This window comes from Hyla sarda, chromosome 6, assembly GCF_029499605.1.
Source record: "Hyla sarda isolate aHylSar1 chromosome 6, aHylSar1.hap1, whole genome shotgun sequence".
Classification (NCBI taxonomy): domain Eukaryota; kingdom Metazoa; phylum Chordata; class Amphibia; order Anura; family Hylidae; genus Hyla; species Hyla sarda.
The window spans coordinates 284,864,348-284,885,192 of record NC_079194.1 but is presented as its reverse complement, the minus strand read 5'-3'; the positions used below and the strand labels follow the sequence as shown (position 1 = coordinate 284,885,192).

Sequence of the window (20,845 nt, the reverse complement as noted above, 5' to 3'; positions counted from 1 at the left end):
GATATATCTTCCTCACTGTTCCCTTGATTAGAATTTTTGTTGCCTAGGACTTGACCCCTGATCGGGTCTCAGGATAGAGACCAGGCGCGAACTAAACTTTTGAAGTGCCTGGACAACATGTCAATTTTATTTTTTCAAATGACAGGGACGCTTTAAAGTTTACTTCATGTTTTCTCTAAATTATTCTGGCCACATGATGAGAGCCTGCTCCAAGAATAGTATGCACAACAATACTGACACCCTCTACCCCTGACTGTGCATGTTAATGAACAAATATGTTCTTCACAACAGCTTGCCTACCGATCCCTTTCTGATATAGTGTCGGCAATAGTGGCAGATGGTTGTGGGTAGTGTTCGCGTGAGGGAAATTGGGTCATCAAGGAACAGCGTGTTTTCTCCACATTGTCTCCATCTAAAACAGAGCTGAAATCATCCGGCAAACAGTAAGAACCATGACTCAGATGTAATGTAGTGACACGTTACATGAGCAAATGCCGGCTCGAGTCACAGGGCACTTACCATGATCACCCCGAGGCTCCATAAATCACAGGACTCATCGTAGCCTTGACGAGACAGCAGTTCTGGGGCGGCATAGTGCAGTGTAAAACACGGAGTGTGCAAGGGCCGTGACCCCGGTGGACGGAGCCTGGCAAAGCCAAAGTCTATCACCTTTAGGACAGCATCTTCACCGGGAGATGAAAGAAGAAGATTCTGTGTAAATCAATTAAAGCATATTGTAAAAAAGGAATGTCATTTCCTAACTTTAGACTAGTAATGAAGGCCTCCGATTCTCCAATAGCCTCACCTCGGGTTTAAGATCTCTGTGCACCACACCAGCTTCGTGCATACGAGCAACGGCACTCACCAGACTCCGCATTAGACTGCTCGCCTCGATCTCACTAAAGCGTGACTGCTTCTTGATTCGATCCAGTAACTCCCCGCCATCTAAGAGCTCCATCACCAGGTACGAGTGATACTACGACAGAGAGGTATTCTTACTGAGAAACTGAGAATGTACTGTGACGCAAAATACATATTACACATAGAAATAAGAGGGGGATGTATCATCAGAAAATTAACTATTGTTTAAATTAAGCTTTTATGTTAACCCCTTAAAGGGGTACTCCACCCCTAGACATCTTATCCCCTATCCAAAGGATAGGGGATAAGATGTCTGATTTCGGAGGTCCCACCGCTGGGACCTCAGCTGCGGCACCCCAGACATCCGGTGCACAGAGCTAACTTCACTTCGTGCCAGACGACTGGCGATGTGAGGCGTAAGCTCGTGACGCCACAGCATGAGGGGGTGTGGCCGTGACGTCATGAGCCTCCGGAGCTGCATCCAACGCTCTAAACGAATGCAGGTGCAGCAGGGAGATCGCGGGGGTCCCCCCATGATCACACATCTTAGCCACTATCCTTTGGATAGGGATAGATGTCTACCCCATTAAGGATACGGCAGGTTTGGGCCTTATGGACACATCCAATTTTCATTTTTGAGGTTTAGTTTTTTCCTCCTTGCCTTTTAAAATCCATGTGTGGGTTTGTTTTGTGCACAACCAACTGTACTTTGTAATAACACACTTTACCATAAATTGTATAGAAAAACAGAAAATTATTATTCGTGATGGGGACATTGAAAAATAAAGCAATTTTGTAATTATGGGGGGGGGGGGGGTTCGTTTTTACACAGTGCACCTTATGGTAAAGCTGACCTGTTGCCTTTATTTTGTGGGTCAATACAATTAAGACGATACAGAGATATTATTGTATTATTTAAAAAAAAATTTAAGTATGCCTAAAATTTCCCTATTCTGACCCCAATAACTTTTTATTCCACTTTGTCCCTAAGCAGCAGACTAAAGAGTTAATAGCTCCTTTTTTCCTACTAGGACAGAAGAAAAAACAAACACCTCTGAGAATCAGTAATAAATAATTAACCTCTTAAGGACCAATGACGTTGTGGAACGTCATGGCACCCTGGGCTTTAAGGACCAATGACGTTCCACAACGTCATGGCATTTTCCGGTCTCTGCCGCTCGCCGGGCAGAGATCGGAACTGGATGCCTGCTGAAATCCTTCAGCAGGCATCCAGGGCAAACGCCGAGGGGGGCCATGTAGGCCCCCCATGTCGGCGATCGCCGCAAATCGCAAGGGAAATCGCCCTTGCGATCTGCGGCGATACCGGGCTGATCGGGTCTCTGGGACCCGACCGCCCGGTAATTTCGCATGACCCCGGCTGTCACAGACAGCCAGGACCATGCTGAAGTATAGGAGCGAGGTGGCAAACCGGCCACCTCCTCCTATACCCTGCGATCCGTTGGTTAGTTAACCGACCAATCGCAGGAGGGGGGGCGGTTACTTCCTCCCGTCCTGCCCGGCCCCTGAAAGTCCGGACAGGACGGGAGGAAGACCGGAGGAAGCGGCGGGGGACGGGGGAGTGCTGGGGACCAGCCCCGGTACTTACCTCGTCCCTGAAGACCCGGATCCCGGCGGCGGAGACGGCGGCGGCGGCGACAGGTGAGTAGATCTTCAGCCGCGGTCGGGCCCTTTACAGCAATGCACGTCGCCGTAAAGCGACATGCATTGCTGTAAAGGGACCCTGTAAACTACAACTCCCAGCATGCCCAGACAGCTCTTGGCGTCCGGGCATGCTGGGAGTTTCAGTTTTGCAACATCTGGAGGTCCACAGTTTGGAGACCACTGTGCCTTCCAGATGTTGCAAAACTACACATCCTCAGCATGCCCTTACTGTCCAGGCATGCTGGGAGTTGTAGTTCTGTAACATCTGGCCCTTCAGATGTTGCAGAACTACAACTCCCAGCATGCCTGGACAGTTTTGGCATACTGGGAGTTGTAGTTTTGCAACATCTGGAAGGGCACAGATTGGGAACCACTGTATTAGTGGTCTGCAAACTGTAGTCCTCCAGATGTTGCAAAACTACAACTCCAAGCATGCTGGGAGTTGTAGTTCGGCAACATCTAGCTCTAAAGATGTTGCCGAACTACTACTTCCAGCATGCCTGAGAATGTTTGGGAGTTGTAGTTTTGCAACAACAGGAGGCACACTGGTTGGGAAACATTGTCTGTTTCCTAACTCGGTGTTTCCCAACCCGTGTGCCTCCAGCTGTTGCAAAACTATAACTACCAGCATGCACTGATGGACTGTGCATGCTGGGAGTTGTAGTTTTGCAACAGCTGGAGGTCCCCCCCCCCACTGTGAATGTACAGGATACATTCATATGGGCAGGGGGCTTATCAGGCTGCAAGTTTGCGATGCAGCAAATTTTGCGCGGCAGCTCAAACTCGCTGTAATCCCCCGCCCATGTGACTGTACCCTAAAAACACTACACTACACTTACACAAAATAAAATAAAAAGTAAAAAACACTACATATACACATACCCCTACACAGCCCCCCTCCCCAATAAAAATGAAAATGTCTGGTACGCCACTGTTTCCAAAATGGAGCCTCCAGCTGTTGCAAAACAACAACTCCCAGTATTGCCGGACAGCCGTTGACTGTCCAGGCATGCTGGGAGTTTTGCAACAGCTGGAGGCACCCTGTTTGGGAATCACTGGCGTAGAATACCCCTATGTTCACCCCTATGCAAGTCCCTAATTTAGGCCTCAAATGCGCATGGCGCTCTCACTTTGGAGCCCTGTCGTATTTCAAGGCAACAGTTTAGGGCGACATATGGGGTATCGCCAAACTCGGGAGAAATTTCTTAACAAATTTTGGGGGGCTTTTTCTCCTTTCACCCCTCATGAAAAGGTGAAGTTGGGGGTCTACACCAGCATGTTAGTGTAAAAAAAAAAATTTTTTACACTAACATGCTGGTGTTGCCCCATACTTTTCATTTTGACAAGAGGTAAAAGGGAAAAACGCCCCCCAAAATTTGTAATGCAATTTCTCCCGACTACGGAGATACCCCATATGTGGGCGCAAAGTGCTCTGGGGGCGCACAACAAGGCCCAGAAGAGAGAGTGCACCATGTACATTTGAGGTGATTTGCACAGGGGTGGCTGATTGTTACAGCGGTTTTGACAAACGCAAAAAAAAAAAAAAAACTCACATGTGACCCCATTTCGGAAACTACACCCCTCACGGAATGTAATGAGGGGTGCAGTGAGAATTTACCCCCCACTGGTGTCTGACAGATCTTTGGAACAGTGGGCTGCGCAAATTAAAAATTTTGTACAGCCCACTGTTCCAAAGATCTGACAGACACCAGTGGGGGGTAAATGCTCACTGTACCCCTTGTTAAATTCCTCAAGGGGTTTAGTTTCCAAAATGGTATGCCATGTGGGGGTTATTTTGCTGTCCTGGCACCATAGGGGCTTCCTAAATGCGACATGCCCCCCGAGCAAAATTTGCTCTCAAAAAGCCAAATATGACTCCCTCTCTTCTGAGCATTGTAATTTGCCCGTAGTGCGCTTCAGGTCAATTTATGGGGTACCTTCATACTCATAAGAGATGGGGTTACAAATTTTGGGGGGTATTTTTTGCTATTAACCCTTGCAAAAATGTGAAATTTGGGGGGGAAACACACATTTTAGTGAAATTTTTTATTTTTATTTTACGTATGCAAAAGTCGTGAAACCCCTGTGGGGTATTAAGGCTCACTTTATTTCTTGTTACATACCTCAAGGGGTCTAGTTTCCAAAATGGTATGCCATGTGGGTATTTTTTGCTGTCCTGGCACCATAGGGGCTTCCTAAATGCGACATGCCCCCGAGCAAAATTTGCTCTCAAAAAGCCAAATATGACTCCTTCTCTTCTGAGCATTGTAGTTCGCCCGTAGTACACTTCAGGTCAACTTATGGGGTACCTCCATACTCAGAAGAGATGGGGTTACAAATTTTGGGGGGTATTTTCTGCTATTAACCCTTGCATACATGTGAAATTTGGGTGGAAACACACATTTTAGTGACATTTTTAAAACATTTTTTTTACATATGCAAAAGTCGTGAAACACCTGTGGGGTATTAAGGCTCACTTTATTCCTTGTTACGTTCCTCAAGGGGTCTTGTTTCCAAAATGGTATGCCATGTGGGTATTTTTTCCTGTTCTGGCACCATAGGGGCTTCCTAAATGCAACATGCCCCCCAAAAACCATTTTAGAAAAACGTACTCTCCAAAATCCCCTTGTCGCTCCTTCGCTTCTGAGCCCTCTACTGCGCCCGCCGAACACTTTACATAGACATATGAGGTATGTGCTTACTCAAGAGAAATTGGGCTACAAATATAAGTATACATTTTCTCCTTTTACCCCTTGTAAAAATTCAAAAATTGGGTCTACAAGAACATGCAAGTGTAAAAAATGAAGATTGTGAATTTTCTCCTTCACTTTGCTGCTATTCCTGTGAAACACCTAAAGGGTTAAAACGCTGACTGAATGTCATTTTGAATACTTTGGGGGGTGCAGTTTTTATAATGGGGTCATTTATGGGGTATTTCTAATATGAAGACCCTTCAAATCCATTTCAAACCTGAACTGGTCCCTGAAAAATTGTGATTTTGGAAATTTTGTGAAAAATTGGAAAATTGCTGCTGAACTTTGAAGCCCTCTGGTGTCTTCCAAAAGTAAAAAATCGTAAATTTTATGATGCAAACATAAAGTGGACATATTGTATATGTGAATAAAAAAAAAAATTATTTGGAATATCCATTTTCCTTACAAGCAGAAAGCTTCAAAGTTAGAAAAATGCTAAATTTTCAATTTTTTCATCAAATTTTGGAATTTTTCACTAAGAAACGATGCAAGTATCGACAAAATTTTACCAATAACATAAAGTAGAATATGTCACGAAAAAACAATCTTGGAATCAGAATGATAGGTATAAGCGTCTTAGAGTTATTTATGCTTAAAGTGACAGTGGTCAGATGTTCAAAAAACGCTCTGGTCCTAAGGTGTAAAATGGCCTGGTCCTTAAGGGGTTAAAGGAGAAATGCGCCACAAAACTTAACTTCCCTTGTGCCCGGGCTGCAAAAACGAAAAAAATGAACTTTAACTCTCCTTCCTTCGTTTCCCCATTGCACAGATATCTGCGTCCCCTCTGACGCTGCTCGGCTCCCTGCTTCTTAGGCTCGGAACGTCACACTGCAGTTAGCGTATCACCGTTCGCAGCGACGTCCCATCTCGGCCAGTGATAGGCTGAGCGCAGTGTCATGTAAGGAGCTCCAGCCCCCGCCTTCTCCGCGCTGCCTCGAGCCTATACTTCATCTTCAGAGACATGAAAAGCTTCCATGGCAGCGGTACCTGTGTCCAGGGCTCTGTGAATGTGGCTTTTATCGCCTTAGTCAGGATTAGAGGGAAGAGATTCTGAAATCTCCGCCAAACATGAAGCTTTAAGCAGTTACTTATGGATTTTCCTTTGGACGTGCTTAGCCCGATATTCTAAGTATATGGTGTTAAAGGGGTACTCCAGTGCCCAGGCGTTTTGAACATTTGTCAAGAAGGCTTGGAGCCGGAGGCAGTGATCGTGATGTCATGGCCATGCCCCCTCATGACGTCACACCACACCCCCTCCATTCATGTCTATGGGAGGGGGCATGTCTGCCAACACACCCCCTCCCATAGAAATGAATGGTGGGGGCGTGGTACTACATCACGAGGGGGCGTGACCGTGACATCCTGACCACTGCCGCAGGAACCGAGCATCTGTTTAGAACACTGGGTGCTGCAGGTGATCGAGGTGGTCCCAGTAGCGGGACCCCCACGATCAGACATCTTATCCCCTATGGGTGGGGGACATTTCAGCAAATAACTATTTCTGTAATTTGCCCTTTCTGCCAGGCAGCTTGTTTGGTCCTCAGTTGGCAGTCGTTCTTAAATCACCAAGTGAAAAGAAAGGAGTCTGGTTTCCTCAATTAGAGAGCCAATCTCTTCATGGACCTGACGCTGATGCTGAAGGTGGTGTTCTTGGTCGACATTACATCTGCAATAGTTTCAGGCGTTCTCTTGCAAAGAACCCTGTCTGCGTGTGGGCCAAGACTGTCTTATCCTGCAAACTAGAAGAGACTTCCTACCAAAAGGAAACATCTACACAGAATGTAAACCAAGAGGTTTCTCTCCCTAACTTCTATGACAATCCGGAAGGTAAAGAACAATCCAGGTGGCATCAACGTGAAACGAGCGGGACTCACAATCTCTGTTTCTCCAGTTTGTTGGCCAAAACAAGGGAAAACCAACATCTTTGTTGAAGAGTACCTGTCACCAAAAAAAACTTTTTATATTTTGTTAATCAATATATTAGAAACCACTTTCTAATAACATGTGATTAACAAAAATGTATCCTTAACGTGTATACTCGAGTATAAGCCGACCCGAATATAAGCAGAGACCACTAATTTCACCCCAAAAACCCAGGAAAAGTTATCAACTCGACTATAAGCCTAGGGTGTGAAATACATCATCCAGACCCCCGTCATCATCACCCCCCCTTCATCATCAACGCCTGTCAATCCCTTCATCAGTGGTCTTCAACCTGCGGACCACCAGATGTTGCAAAACTACAACTCCCAGCATGGCTGTCCAGGCATGCTGGGTGTAGTAGTTTTGAAACCTCTGGAGGTCCACAGGTTGAAGATCACTGCGGCCTTAGTCATCATCCAGCTCCCCCTCCCCTTTTGTTTTGTACTCGCCTCCCCTCGGCATGAAGTTAGGGTGAGCTGGTCCGGGCCATCTATGCTGCAGGGACCGTCCGGTGGGGATGATTAGTCGTTGCAGGCTGTCCATTTTCACTGGGGGGGGCCTCTTCTCCGCGCTTCAGGCCCGGCCCAGGACTAGTGACGTTGCCTTGACGACGACGCACAAGGACGTTGCGCATGAACGTCCCTGTGCGTCGTTGTCAAGGCAACATCACTACTAGTCCTGGGCCGGGCCCGAAGCGCGGAGAAGAGGCCCCCCCCCCCCCGGTGAAAATGGACAGCCTGCAACGACTAATCATCCCCACCGGACGGTCCCTGCAGCATAGATGGCCCGGACCAGCTCACCCTAACTTCATGCCGAGGGGAGGAGAGTACAAAATAAAAGGGGAGGGGGGGGGGGGCTGGATGATGACGAAGGCTGCAGTGGTCTGCAACCTGCAGACCCCCAGAGGTTTCAAAACTACAACACCCAGCATGCCCGGACAGCCGATGGCTGTCCGGGCATGCTGGGAGTTGTAGTTTTGCAACATCTGGAGGTTTGTAGTTTTGCAACATCTGGAGGTCTGCAGGTTGAAGACCACTGATGGAGATTGAAAGGCGGAGAGGGGGGCGTTTTCAGCATGAAAAATTGTGCTGAAAAACTCGGCTTATACTCGCATATATATATTTATTATAGTTGTTAGCAACTATACTGCCCCCATAGAGTTGTAGACCACTCTGCTGTCCCTACAACTATATGGGGGTACAGAGGGGGCCCCTTAAAAAATAGGACTGCATCCTTGACCTGCTGACCTTCCTCATGCAGGAAATGCCGGGAGTTGTCGTTTTGAAACATCTGGAGGTCGGCAGGTTGAAGACCACTGCGGCCTTCGTCATCATCCAAACCCCCTTTAGTTTTCTACTCACCTCCCCTCGGTGGGAAGGAAGGGTGAGCTGGTCCGGGCCATCTATGCTGCAGGGACCGTCCAGTGGGGAGGGTTAGTCGTTCCATGCTGTCCATTTTCACCGGGAGGCCCTCATCTCCGCTCCGGGCCGTCCCCGGACTAGTGACGTTGCCTCAACGACGACGCACAGGGACATTCATGCATAGGGAGTCTGCTGCGCACGGACGTCCCTGTGCGTCGTCGTCAAGGCAACGTCACCAGCCGATGGCTGTCCGGGCATGCTGGGAGTTGTAGTTTTGCAACATCTGGAGGTCCGCAGGTTGAAGACCACTAAGAAGGGATTGGCAGGCGGAGAGTTCACTCGAGTATAAGCCGAGGGGGGGGCGTTTTCAGCACGAAAAATTGTGCTGAAAAACTCGGCTTATACTCGAGTATTTACGGTATAAGTATATATCTATATCTCTATCTATCTATATATATATATATTTTTTTTTTTACTTTTAAAAACTGACCACTAGGGGTCTCCCTACATGTCCCGGCTCATTGATTTGGGACTCATGCCGGCCTGGCTGCGACGAAAAGGAAAGTTCAAATCAAACTTTTTCTTTCTTTCCATGAGTCCAGAGGCAGCACAACAGTCCCACCCTAATAAAATGTATTGCTACATACTAACACACCTATTTCCTGTCTTTGTAGGCTGTCTTACCTAATTAACTAATGATTACTGATTATCAGTTGTGTTTGTCTTTTCTTCTGTCCTAGAAGGAAAAAAGGAGCTATTAACCCTTTAGTGTGCTTCCTTGGGACTTCTAGAATGAAGAAATTTTGGTAAAATTGTACAATTTTTTCCATACACAGGGCTCTATGAGGGTTCTTTTTTGCTCCATGATCTGTAGTTTTTAATGGTACCTTTTTTATTTAGATGGAACTTTAGAATCACCATTTTTTCAGATATATATGATTTGACCAAAAATCTGCATTTCTATGTTCACCGTGCAGGATCATAAACACAATATTGTAATAGTTGGAACACTTCTGTCCGCGGCAATACCAAATATGTTTCTTTTTTTTGCAAAGTGAAAAAAGAGGGGTTGATTTTATTAGGGGTGGAGCTTTTCTATAATTTTTAGAACTTTTTTTTGTATTATTTATTTTCAATTTTTTAAGCCCCCATTAGGGACTGTACACGCAACTGCATAGCATTGGTACTCTATTGATACTGATGTATCACAGGAGCGATGATCCATCGTCAAGAGACCTCAGGCTGCCTTTTTGATTCATCGGACCCCTGCAAATTCTGAGGTCTGATGATCACCAAGAGCCTACCAGCAACTGGCCGTAAACCTTTAGATGCCGTGATCGGCATTTATCACAGCATCTAAGGGTTGATGGCAGACATCAGCATGCCGGTACTTGTGGAATATAAAGTGAGCACAGCTCCGATGCTCATTTAATAGATAGTACACATGCTGTAACATACATGTACATCTCTGTGTGCTAAGTACCAGGCTGCAGCGACATAGATGTATATCACGTGTCCTCTAGGGGATAAACTTTTTTTATTTTTCCATATCTTTGGTGATTTCCCCCCCACCCCCCCTTATTTTCCATTTTGCTATCTATGTTCAAAAACAATCCAGAAATCTTGCAGTTTTCAGTTTGGCCACTAGGCCTTAAACTAAGCTGAGACTTCCTTATTTGTCAGTGATGAGAAAGAGGAGGCCGCTGGAGAGTGATCAGTGCAGAATTGAAGTGAAATGTGACACAAGCAGATATAGAAGACAATAGGAGCTCAGCCTACACCTCCCTGTGTAATAACATTTGCACTGGTCACAGAGAATGCCTACAAACCTCCCCCACACAAAAATTAGGGTCTGGAGATGTTCAGTGCGTGTATGTCCATGGGGGTTGCTGTAAAGCAACTAGGTGACACATTCACTTTAAGGACTTAAAGCTGGGAAATTTAGTTGCAGCAGCCTCTCATTGCTTTCAATGAGATTCTGTTGCACTGTGCACACAGCAAAATATCTGCGTCAGAAATATCTGCTGCGTAAATTCAAATTCCGGACTTTGGATTTTGTAGAATCTGCTCGGAAATATACTGCCATCTATGCTGCCTGCAGAATGTCCGGCCGGAAATTCCGCTGTGTGAATGGGTCTTTACAATTCTAAATTGCATGTATTTTCAGACACAGGCCGCTTTCTCAAGCCTGCACTAAGCGAATGGAAAAAATATCTGACACACTTCCTGTTAGCCCATAAAACCAATGTTTCCTTCTCGCCTTGGCATGAGTTCAAACTAGACATTTGCTTTAAATTAGTTTCTATTGTACTTTCAAAGCTTCTACATATCTATAAATGTTAGCTTGTTAGATACATGATAAAATACTCAACAAGAGTCAACAAGCTTAAACTGAATGTACCGCCTAGATTTATTTTTACCGATCAGAGCCGAATACTGAAACATGATTTTCTATACACTTCTTGTAAAAAATTTTTTTATTATTATTATTTTTTTATTATATTAGTACATTATTATGGGGTCAGCCATCTTGTGTAAGCTGTTTTTAACAGTGATACAGTTTATAGCAGGACCCTTGGGCGTAATCACAATGAACATCTCCAGACCCTATTTTTTTTTTTGTATGGGGGAGGTTTGTAAACATGCTCTGTGACCTGTGCAGGGGTCATTTTATAAAGGAGGGGGAGGTTGAGCTCCCATTGTCTTCTCTCTGCTGGTGCCACCTTTTACTGTAATGCTGTACAGAATACTTTCCAGCAGCCTCCTCTTTATCTTTGCAGAGAGGACAGGAAGTCTCAGCGTAGTCGCCAGAATAATAACTGCTAGATTTCAGGATTATTATAAACATAGATAGTAAAATGAAAAAAATCTGAAAAAACATCACCAAAGAATCTTAAAAACCTGATTATACATTCCTTTTACAGAAAAAAGTCTGTGCATATAAAAAATTTTTATATGGCTGGTGGCACTATAAAAATAAAATAGAAGCGATACATACCTCTCCTGATCCCCCACAGCTGCCGCTCAGATGGCTCCCAGTCACTGCTGCTTCCATGTTCCTGTGATGCCTTCTGCCCACACAAAATGCCTGCTCAGCAGCCAATCACTGGCCAAGTGGGAATGACACATCACAGGAACATGGAGGCTGCAGTCACAAGCGTGTGATCCCAAGCACAATAAATAATAAAAAAGCGATACTCCCCTCTTCCGATCCCCACAGATGCCATTCAGCTCCCACCTGAATGGCATCTGTGGGGATAGGAAGAGGGAAGTATCGCTTTTTTATTATTTTTACAGCGCTTCAAACCATACATTTTTTTTTTTTTTATCCCTGGACAACCATTTTAAAGCTGCTTTCACTTGTTAGCAATATCTGGTCCATCATTAAACCAGTCCCAGCATAAAAAGCAATGAGTGAGCATTCTTTAAAGGGGTTATCCAGGAAAAACCTTTTTTTATATATCTCAACTGGCTCCAGAAACAGATTTGTAAATTACTTCTATTAAAAAATCTTAATCCTTTCAGTACTTATGAGCTTCTGAAGTTAAGGTTGTTCGTTTCTGTCTAAGTGCTCTCTGATGACACGTGCCTCGGGAACCGCCCAGTTTAGAAGCAAATCCCCATAGCAAACCTCTTCTAAACTGGGCGGTTCCCAAGACACACGTCATCAGAGAGCAACCTTAACTTCAGAAGCTCATAAGTACTGAAAGGATTAACATTTTTTTAATAGAAGTAATTTACAAATCGGTTTAACTTTCTGGAACCAGTTGATATATATAAAAAAAAGTTTTTTTCTGGAATACCCCTTTAAGTTTTTATAGTTCTGACTGATTTCAGAGAGATGTTTGATGACAGCAGCTGGGCCACCGATGTAATTCTTATGAAATGTTTTAGGGTCTTGATGCGCAGCATTTGATGCTGTGTTCAGCCATTTCGTTTACAATAAAATCTGCAGCATGAAATCCTGCGCATCAAATATGCGTAGGATACTGTACGTGTAAATACACCCTTAGGGTAGGGTCACACGTGCCGTATTTTGCTGCTGCATATTTTTCTACCAATTGAAGTCAACGGGTAGCAAACTACACTGCTAATTTTGCTACCCATTGACTTCAATGGGTAGGAAAATACACAACAGCAAAAACCACAGCAAAATACGGCATGTGTGACCCTACCCTTAAAAGGAAACCAATCATCAGATTTTACCCTATATAATGCTTTGCAAAGAGTTATATAGGGTAAAAACTTTATCCTCACCATCCCCGGGGGACGCTCCTGCCCCCAGGGATGGTGAGGATATGAACTTATAAACTAGTCACCACCGCGCTAGTAAGTAGTACCCTGGGCGGGGAGCTCCTCTCACCTACACCCGTTACTCAGGCCGGCAATGACGCCCCCTCCGCTTGATTGACGGGCCGCGTCATCACTCTGCTCCGTCTGTTCAGTGAGCAGAACAATGACGCGGCCCATCAATCAAGCGGTGGGGGCGTCGCTGCTGGACAAAGAACGGGAGTAGGTGAGAGGAGCTCCCCGCCCAGGTGACTACTTACAGGCGCGATGGTGACTAGTTTACAAGTTCATATCCTCCCCATCCCTGGGGCAGGAGCGTCCCCCGGGGATGGTGATGATAAAGGTTTTACCCTATATAACGCTTTGCCAAGTGTTATATAGGGTCAAATCTGATGATCGGTTCCCTTTAAGAGGTATTCCCTATCTGGAACATTTATGGCATATCTACAGGGCGTGTTATAAATGTCTGATAGATAAGGGTCCTAAATCTGGGCCCACAACCCCTCTGGCCACCTTTTTTAAACAACCACACACGCTTTACACAAAGTTTATATAACTCCCATGGATGAACGTTGCATAAATAGCGTAGCACTACAAGCTTTGCTGTTGCCGTAACTTGAAAGTAATGGAAGCAGCATAGTCTGCGGTTTTATGCTGGTTTCACATGGGAGTTATGAAAATTGCATAATGCTCCAGATTAGGGTATTCCTCTACATGTTCCTGTGTGTATATATATATAATATATATATATAATATATATATATAATATATACACACATACATACAGTGGTCCCTCAACATACGATGGTAATCCGTTCCAAATGGACCATCGTATGTTGAGGGATCCGTGCAATGTAAAGTATAAGACAGTGGTCTATAACCTGCGGACCTCCAGATGTTGCAAAACTACAACACCCAGCATGCCGGACAGCCAACGGCTGTCCGGGCATGCTGGGAGTTGTAGTTTTGCAACATCTGAAGGTCCGCAGATTGAAGATCACTGGTAATAAAGGTTGTACTCACCTGTCCCCGCCGCTCCGGACCGTCACCGCTGCCCTGGATGTCACCCTCCATCGCTGTCGCCGCGTCACCGGGGTGTCCCCAACGCTCTGGCAAGGCCTCTGCTTCCCCGCCATCCTTGCTCTCCGTCGCTGCCATCACGTCGCTACGCACGCCGCTCCTATTGGAGGACGGGACGGCGTGCGCAGCGACGTGATGACGACGATGAAGAGCGTCGACGATGCAGGGATCCCGAAGAGGACGCGCCGGAGCCCCGAGGACAGGTAAGTGATCGTCAGGGGACCACACGGGGCACCGTAAACGGCTATCCGGTGGCAGCTGAAGCAGTCTGCGCTGCTGGATAGCCGTTTATGCGATGGCCCCGACATACAAAAGCAGCGTATGTTGATGCTGCCTCTGAGAGGCCATCGTATCTTGAAATGATCGTATGTCGGGGCCATCGTAGGTCGGGTGGGGGGGTCACTGTATATATATATATATATATATATCTATATATATATATATATATATATATATATATATATATATATATATATATATATATATGAGGTATATTATGATTTTCTTTATTTAATAAAAGAAAAGGTTTATTAGTGTCAAAAATGTTAAGATTGTTGCCCCAGCAAAATAGGTGGCAGAGACTCATACACGGTCAGGACACCCGTTTAGTTCTCTTAGAGAGCATACACATCTTTCAGTGCAGTCAGGGAATACTCCAATAAGGAATAACCCTAATGATATTTATGATCTGCTTTACACACGACATGTTGGACATAAGGGAAAGAATATTTGCAGTTTCTATTTAAAAAAAAAAGCAGACCTGGTCATGGAGAACATCATGAAGGTTCACAATGTTTGGGTGCCCCTGACATAACTTCAGAGCCGCCACTTCCCGTTGAGTGTTCACCTCCATCCTATGAAAATGGAAAAACAGGACCTACATTTTAGGACAAGATAATACAGTATGTGCAAAGAGTAAATGTTAAAGTGGTATTCCAGCCCCTAAAAATATATTCCCTATGCACAGCAGAATTCGCTTTATGAATCTTCTATGGGAGCGCCAGCAATACCTTGGTATTTCGCTCGGATATCTCTGGCCCTCCCATTGACAATGCTTGGAACGTGTGTCAGTCCACGGCTCCATGCAGTCATGCTCCATTCTGGAGATCGCTGGGGGTTCACAAGGTCAGATCCCCCGCAATTAGAAACTGTGGATAGATGATACATTTTTAGGGGTTGGAATATCCCTTTAAATATGTGTTATACATCTTGATACAACAAAATGGTCTTTAAATGGGTACTCCGTCTCTATACATCTTATCAAAGCGACCGGACCGCCTGCAATCTCCAGGCAGGCACTGAGGCGCTGTGAACATGGAAGCTTGGGGCTTCCGTGTTCCGATGTCACGCCCCCGCCATTCATGTCTATGGGAGGGGGCGTAACGGCTTGTACACCGCCGGACCCCCCGCGATCAGACATCTTATCCCCTATTCTTTGGATAGGGGGATAAGATGTCTAGAGGCAGAGAAGTCATTTAAAGGGGTACTCTGCTGTCCCAGCGGGTGGCGTGACGTCATGGTCATGCCCCCTCGTGATGTCACACCACTCCCCCTCAATGCAAGTCTATGGAAGGGGACTTGGTGTGACGGCATGAGGGGGCGTGGCCGTGACATCGCGACCCGCTCGCTCGCACCCAGCATTGTAAATGAACGCCGGGTGCTGCACAGAGATCGCGGGGGTCCCAATAAGATCAGACATCTTATCCCCTATCCTTTGGATACTGAATAAGATGTCTAGGGGCGCAGTACCCCTTTAACGCAAAAGAGTTTGCTCAGAGTAAGTGATTATTCAAAATTATTCAAATAAAACATGAAGTTGAGCTGACCTCTTACTCAGGATTTTCACAGCATACTCTTTCTTTGTCTGTCGATGTCTACATTTCCTACATACTGAAAAACTGCCTGATCCTAGTGCAGGCTCATGTATATCCATCTCGTACTGCTGGAAGAATGGCGAGTCCTAGGAATAACCAGAAGAAAGATGTACGGGAGAAAAGATTAGTACAACTGCATGTGGGATACAGAGTTTTCTGCTTAAAAAAATTTATAGTAACAAAAAATAGACTATTGCAACATCTTTTACCTTCATAGCTGCGCTCAGAGCCAGAGTAGGGCTGCCAGGTTTGTCAACAGATGGAGCCGGCATATCTGTCATGATGGCATTTACACCAAAGAGGACGGAAGGTGCCACAAAGGAATAACCCTGAATGGTAAGAAAAGGCAGCAAATATAACCAGGTGACTTTTCAAGGGATTGTATCACCTACAAGGTTCTTTTTGTAAATAAAATACATTAGTAAAAAAAAAAAGAATGTGTATACAAATCTGGTTGTAAAGTGTACATCATTCAAACGGTTTCTTTAAACATGGCTGGTTTTGCTGCATTAACCCTTTAAAGTGATGACATGGTGAGTGTGGTGGCGCTCTCACTTCTGTTTATTGAGGCCCTAAGGTCCCCTCCATGGTGAACATCTATTTCTCAAAGGTTGTTTGCCAGAAGTACACACACAGGCACTCCCTTTCCCTTACATCTCTTGCCAATCACATCTTAGCACAGCACATACTCCTTTCTGCTAGGCTATGACAATGGGCTGGTAAAAGTTCTATACTTGTAGAGTAGAAGGGGTTACTGATGCACTGGATTTACAAGGTACTAAGTGAGCAATAATGAAAGAAACAGCAGCAGCACATCAAAGAATGGGTTATACTAAGCACTGAATTAAGCTACTGAGAAGTCAATGGGAGGGGGAGGTGGGCAGAGACTACCCAGCAGCACTGTGGACATATAGCAGTAGGAACAGCTGCCCTGACCATCATTGGTGGTCAGAAATGAGAAGGCTTGTGCCTTTCAGACACATTAAAGGAGTAGTGTAGTGAAAGATAACTGATCCCCTATCCAAAGGATAAGGGGATAAAATATAGATCACAGGGGAACCGACCACTGGGACCCTTCACGATCTCCTGAACGGGGCCCTGGCAGTCTGCTGCAAGGGGACGTGCCGATCCCCGCAAGGAGCGGCGGCCGACATACCTACTCCATGTATCCCATAGAGATCCATGAAGGGGGCGTGTCGGCTGTGGCCAATTATACTTTGTAGTGAAACCTTTCATTTTTCCATAACTTATGCTCTGAAAAAAACTAAATAAATAAAAAAATAATAATTTGTGAGGTGAAATTGAAAAAAAAAAGCGCATTTGGGAGTTTTATTTTTTCCGTTAGTTATCTTGTCAAACTTACATATTATTTTAATACTTTAGGTCAGCCTGATTACACCAATAGCAAATATAAATTTTTTTTTTAATTATTATTATTATTTTTTTTTTTTATTCCTGACCCCTATAACATTTTTATTTTTCCATATACTGGGCTGTATGATGGCTAATTTTTTGAGTTGTAATCTGCTGTATGTATTGGTACCATTTTGGCATTGATCTGACTTTTTAAACACTTTTTACTTCATTTTATTCTGGGATATGATGTTATAAACATAAAAAATGCAATTCTGTCATTTGGTATTTTTTTTTTACGTTAACGCCATTGACCGTACGGGATATAAAATGTTATTTTTTAATAGTTCGGACAATTACACCATCGCCAATACCAAATATGTTTATTTTTATTATGTTTACATATATTTTATATGGAAAATGGGAAAAGGGGGGTGATATGAACTTTTAATATAGAAAAGGGTAATGGGTGTTTTTTAAAACTTTTATTAAACTTTTTTTTTTTTTTTTAAAGACACTTTATTAGGAGGAATCATTAGATTCCTCATACAGATCAATGCAGTTCTATTGAACTCCATTGATCTATGTTCATTTGGTTGAGCCTCAAATGCACATCCAAGGGGACGGCTATGAAAGCAGAGGTAAGCCCTCCGGCTACCTCCACAGCAGGGCAGCGATCCAGCCCACTAGACCACCGGGGATGGTTAACAGATCCCTTTTACTAGGTGCAGTCAACTTTTACTAGGGATCAACCGATTATCGGTTTGGCCGATATTATCGGTCGATAATCACGATTTTGGACATTATCGGTATCGGCAATTACCTTGCCGATATGCCCCGACCCCCGGCCCATTGCCTCCCCATCCTCTGGCCACATACCGCCGCCTCTGCCCCATTGCCTCCCCCCATCCTCTGCCCACATAGCGCCGCCTCTGCCCCATTGCCTCCCTCATCCTCTGCCCACATACCGCCGCCGCCCCATCGCCTCCCCCAATCCCCAGTGTTATAATTACCCGTTCCCGGGGTCCGGGATACTTCTGGCTCCTGCGCTGTTGCTGTGCGCTGCGTAATGACGAGTGACGTTCCCAACGCGTCGTCACCGTCACTGCGCACATTGACAGCACAGGATGCCAACGGAGCCAGAAGTATCGCGGAACCCAGGAACAGGTAATTATAACACTGGCGATGGGGGGAGGCGATGGGGCGGCAGCGGTATGTGGGCAGAGGATGGTGGGGGCGGCGACGGTATGTGGGCAGAGGATAGGGGGGAGGCGATGGGGCAACTTGGGTGGTTAGACTCAGGACCCCAGGACAGGCAGGGGGGAGAGAAGCGGGTGGCGGCGGCGGTCTCTGGCCTGGCAAAAGCCGCTGCAGTTCCTTGATTTAAAGCACCCGCTTTAAATCATTGATTTGCAATGGCTTCTGCCCCGCCAGGGGGGGGGGGGTGTTGAAATAGCCGATAACTTATACCGGAATATCGGTATAAGTTATCGGCTATCGGCCTGAAAGTTGACAGATTATCGGTATCGGCCCTAAAAAAAAAAATCGATATCGGTCGATCCCTAACTTTTGCAGCGGCGATCTAAAGGCTTAATAGCCGGCCCATGCAGTGCCATTAGCGGTGTCCCGCAGCTATTAAAATCAGCCGGGGGCTGCCGGGTATAGAGCTGGCTTGGGTCGGGAGCCCGCTCCATACACCCTAAGCGCCGGTGTGAGGTGTAGACTTACGTCCATGCAAGTCTGTGTCCGCTCCTGCACCTCACACCGGCATTATAAAAATAAAGAGGGAAGTTGGTCTGGCCCTGTTTGCCTGATACAGGGCTAAATGTATGAAAAATTCACCTACTCGGCGCCCGGAATGACATAGGATAGGATTTCCACATCCCTGCACATAGGCCATTAAATGGAGGGAAGTTGTTTGACACCACAGTGACCATTTACATTTTCCGTAATTTTAGGTTCTAGGTTCATGGCTACAGCTAACTTGCCTAAACTGTTATTCTGATCTAGTTACAGAGGTTTAGAGATGTGATTCACAGCCGCCACGAGGAACTCTGTGGGAGAGTTATGTGTGCATCATTTGCAAAGGTCACGTTGAGGATCCCCTAAAGCAGTGGTCTTCAACCTGCGGACCTCCAGATGTTGCAAAACTACAACTCCCAGCATGCCCGGACAGCCGATGGCTGTCCGGGCATGCTGGGAGTTGTAGTTTTGCAACATCTGGAGGTCTGCAGGTTGGAGACCACTGCCCTAAAGGATCCTGGGTTATGTCACCTTTATTGCCATCTAGCCTGTGACGATAGGGGGACAACTGCTGAGAAGTGATCTCTGCAGAACAGGATGCGTCAGCCTATTGTGAGGTTCGGTGGTCAGTGTTATACAGAAAATTTGCATAAACACCACTACATTTTTCTTAAAAATATGTTTACCATGAAAACTTGACAAGATGACTTTGCTCGATAGTCAGCAACACTAAAGTTATGTTTGAATAAGAGATTTGCTCATAAGATGTGCAGGATGTGTGATGTTCGATAAGATCTCGCGCATCATTAAAATAAGAGGGAGAGCAAGATAAGACGTCCTTTATATGAATATCATGCATGAGAAATAAATGACGAAGAGCAGAGGGAGGCAACTTGTAGACGGAGATCTGATGGTAGATCCCAGAAAGGTGCCAAGTGGATTACACATAATAAAATTAAACATTACCACCTAACCACAGGATAGGAGATAACTAGCTGATCACTAGGGGTCTGACCGATGAGACCTCCACAGATCACGATAATGGAAGTCAAGTGTTGTCTGAGTAAAAGGAGCGACAGCACGCATGCTCTACAATGCTTGGAAATATATATATATATATATATATATATATATATATATATATATATAAAAAAGAAACAAAAGGCGCACTTAAAAAGAAGTCTAATAAAGCTAATAAAAGTCCAGAAAGTGAGGGCGGAACTAGCACTCCTCTGTGCTCACTCCTGTCCTGTCAGACTGCAGAATGAAAACAAAGAGGAGGGGGGGGGGAGAGGGGTACAGTGCAGCCCGCAGTGATTGGATAAAGAGAGATCCAGCACGGCACCGCAGACTCAGGGAGGAAGTTAATGTATGGTGAGTGAGGGCAGGCTCGGTGATTGAATCAGACACACACCCTTCCTGAGCAGTGAATGTCAGAATGAGTGAGCAGCAGAAAGGAGGGATTTGTGAGACACAGATGGAGGCACCCTGGTCTAGGTTGTATGGGCACCTAAAAGGGGTACTCCGCCGGAAAACATTTATTTATTTTTTTAAATCCACTGGTGCCTGAAAGTGATATAGATTTGTAAAATACTTCTGTTTAAAAATCTTAATCCTTCCAGTACTTATCAGCTGCTGTATGCTCCAGAGGAAGTTCTTTTTGAATTTCCTTTCTGTCTGACCACAGTGCTCTCTGCTGACACCTCTGTTAAAGTCAGGAACTGTCCAGAGTAGGAGCAAATCCCCCATAGCAAACCTATCCTGCTCTGGACAGTTCCTGACATGGACAGAGGTGTCAGCAGAGAGCACTGTGGTCAGACAGAAAGGAAATTCAAAAAGAAAAAAGAGCTTCCTCTGGAGCATACAGCAGCTGATAAGTATCAGAAGGATTAAGATTTTTAAATAGAAGTAATTTACAAGTCTGTAACTTTCTGGCACCCGTTGA

At 45.3% G+C, this 20,845-nt stretch overlaps 1 protein-coding gene across 2 annotated transcripts in view; it reads right to left on the bottom strand.

The window, feature by feature from the left end:
* Positions 1-20,845, bottom strand: part of RPS6KA4 (ribosomal protein S6 kinase A4) — a 76,528-nt gene that overhangs the window by 17,660 nt on the left and 38,023 nt on the right. For both annotated transcript variants that reach the window (XM_056527549.1, XM_056527550.1), the window contains 5 exons: positions 16,014-16,133; positions 15,757-15,890; positions 14,691-14,784; positions 806-976; positions 520-711 (listed from right to left, as the gene is read on the bottom strand). In XM_056527549.1, the coding sequence (XP_056383524.1) occupies positions 520-711; positions 806-976; positions 14,691-14,784; positions 15,757-15,890; positions 16,014-16,133 (711 nt within the window). The remainder of the gene's footprint in view (positions 1-519; positions 712-805; positions 977-14,690; positions 14,785-15,756; positions 15,891-16,013; positions 16,134-20,845) is intronic.